This window comes from Penaeus monodon, chromosome 27 (assembly GCF_015228065.2).
Source record: "Penaeus monodon isolate SGIC_2016 chromosome 27, NSTDA_Pmon_1, whole genome shotgun sequence".
In the NCBI taxonomy this organism is placed as follows: Eukaryota; Metazoa; Arthropoda; class Malacostraca; order Decapoda; family Penaeidae; genus Penaeus; species Penaeus monodon.
The window spans coordinates 39,450,132-39,450,665 of record NC_051412.1 but is presented as its reverse complement, the minus strand read 5'-3'; the positions used below and the strand labels follow the sequence as shown (position 1 = coordinate 39,450,665).

General features: G+C 50.4%; 1 protein-coding gene across 1 annotated transcript in view; it reads left to right on the top strand.

Moving 5' to 3' along the window:
- Positions 1-318: 318 nt before the first annotated feature.
- Positions 319-534, top strand: part of LOC119590855 — a gene marked incomplete at its 5' end in the record, with an annotated part of 6,558 nt that continues 6,342 nt past the window's right edge. Inside the window, 1 exon segment of the mRNA XM_037939613.1 lies at positions 319-359. Within this exon segment, the coding sequence (XP_037795541.1) occupies positions 319-359 (41 nt within the window).

The window sequence follows — 534 nt, the reverse complement described above, 5'->3', positions numbered from 1 at the left end:
TCTGGTCGAATCAACGAGTGGCTACACTAAGGCGCGGTCGCTTGCAGTACTTGCCAGAAGAGCGTATAACACCGCTCTCCCTTCTCTTAGCCATTAATGTTAAAGCTTCTTACACTCGGCATCTTGACGCCAGATTGATAATTCTGCTTAAAACAATCCTAGCTCCTCGTGACAACACCAAAGGCCCAGGCTAAGTTATGTTCTGTCTGCAGGTAATGGCGATTTGGCAACAGCACGTGTCCTCTTGCGGGGCCGCCGCGTCCCCTCCGCCTGCCAGTGTGCGAGCAGACAGGTTGTGAGACGCAGGGTATACGTGAGGTCGCGCTGAGGAAAGTTTTCGATTTCGACTCCTTATTGAGGTGGGTTGTTCTTGTTGTCATGTGATGTTCTGTTCAGATCCGTTCCGTCTGGACCCGCGACTTAGCGTGTTGGCGGTGAAAGAGCATCGAGCTTATGTCCAAACTCGATTTTTTATTAATATGCGGGCTGGGTCAGTATGCGAATCTGCTTGTTGGCCTCCATTCTTATTAAGCA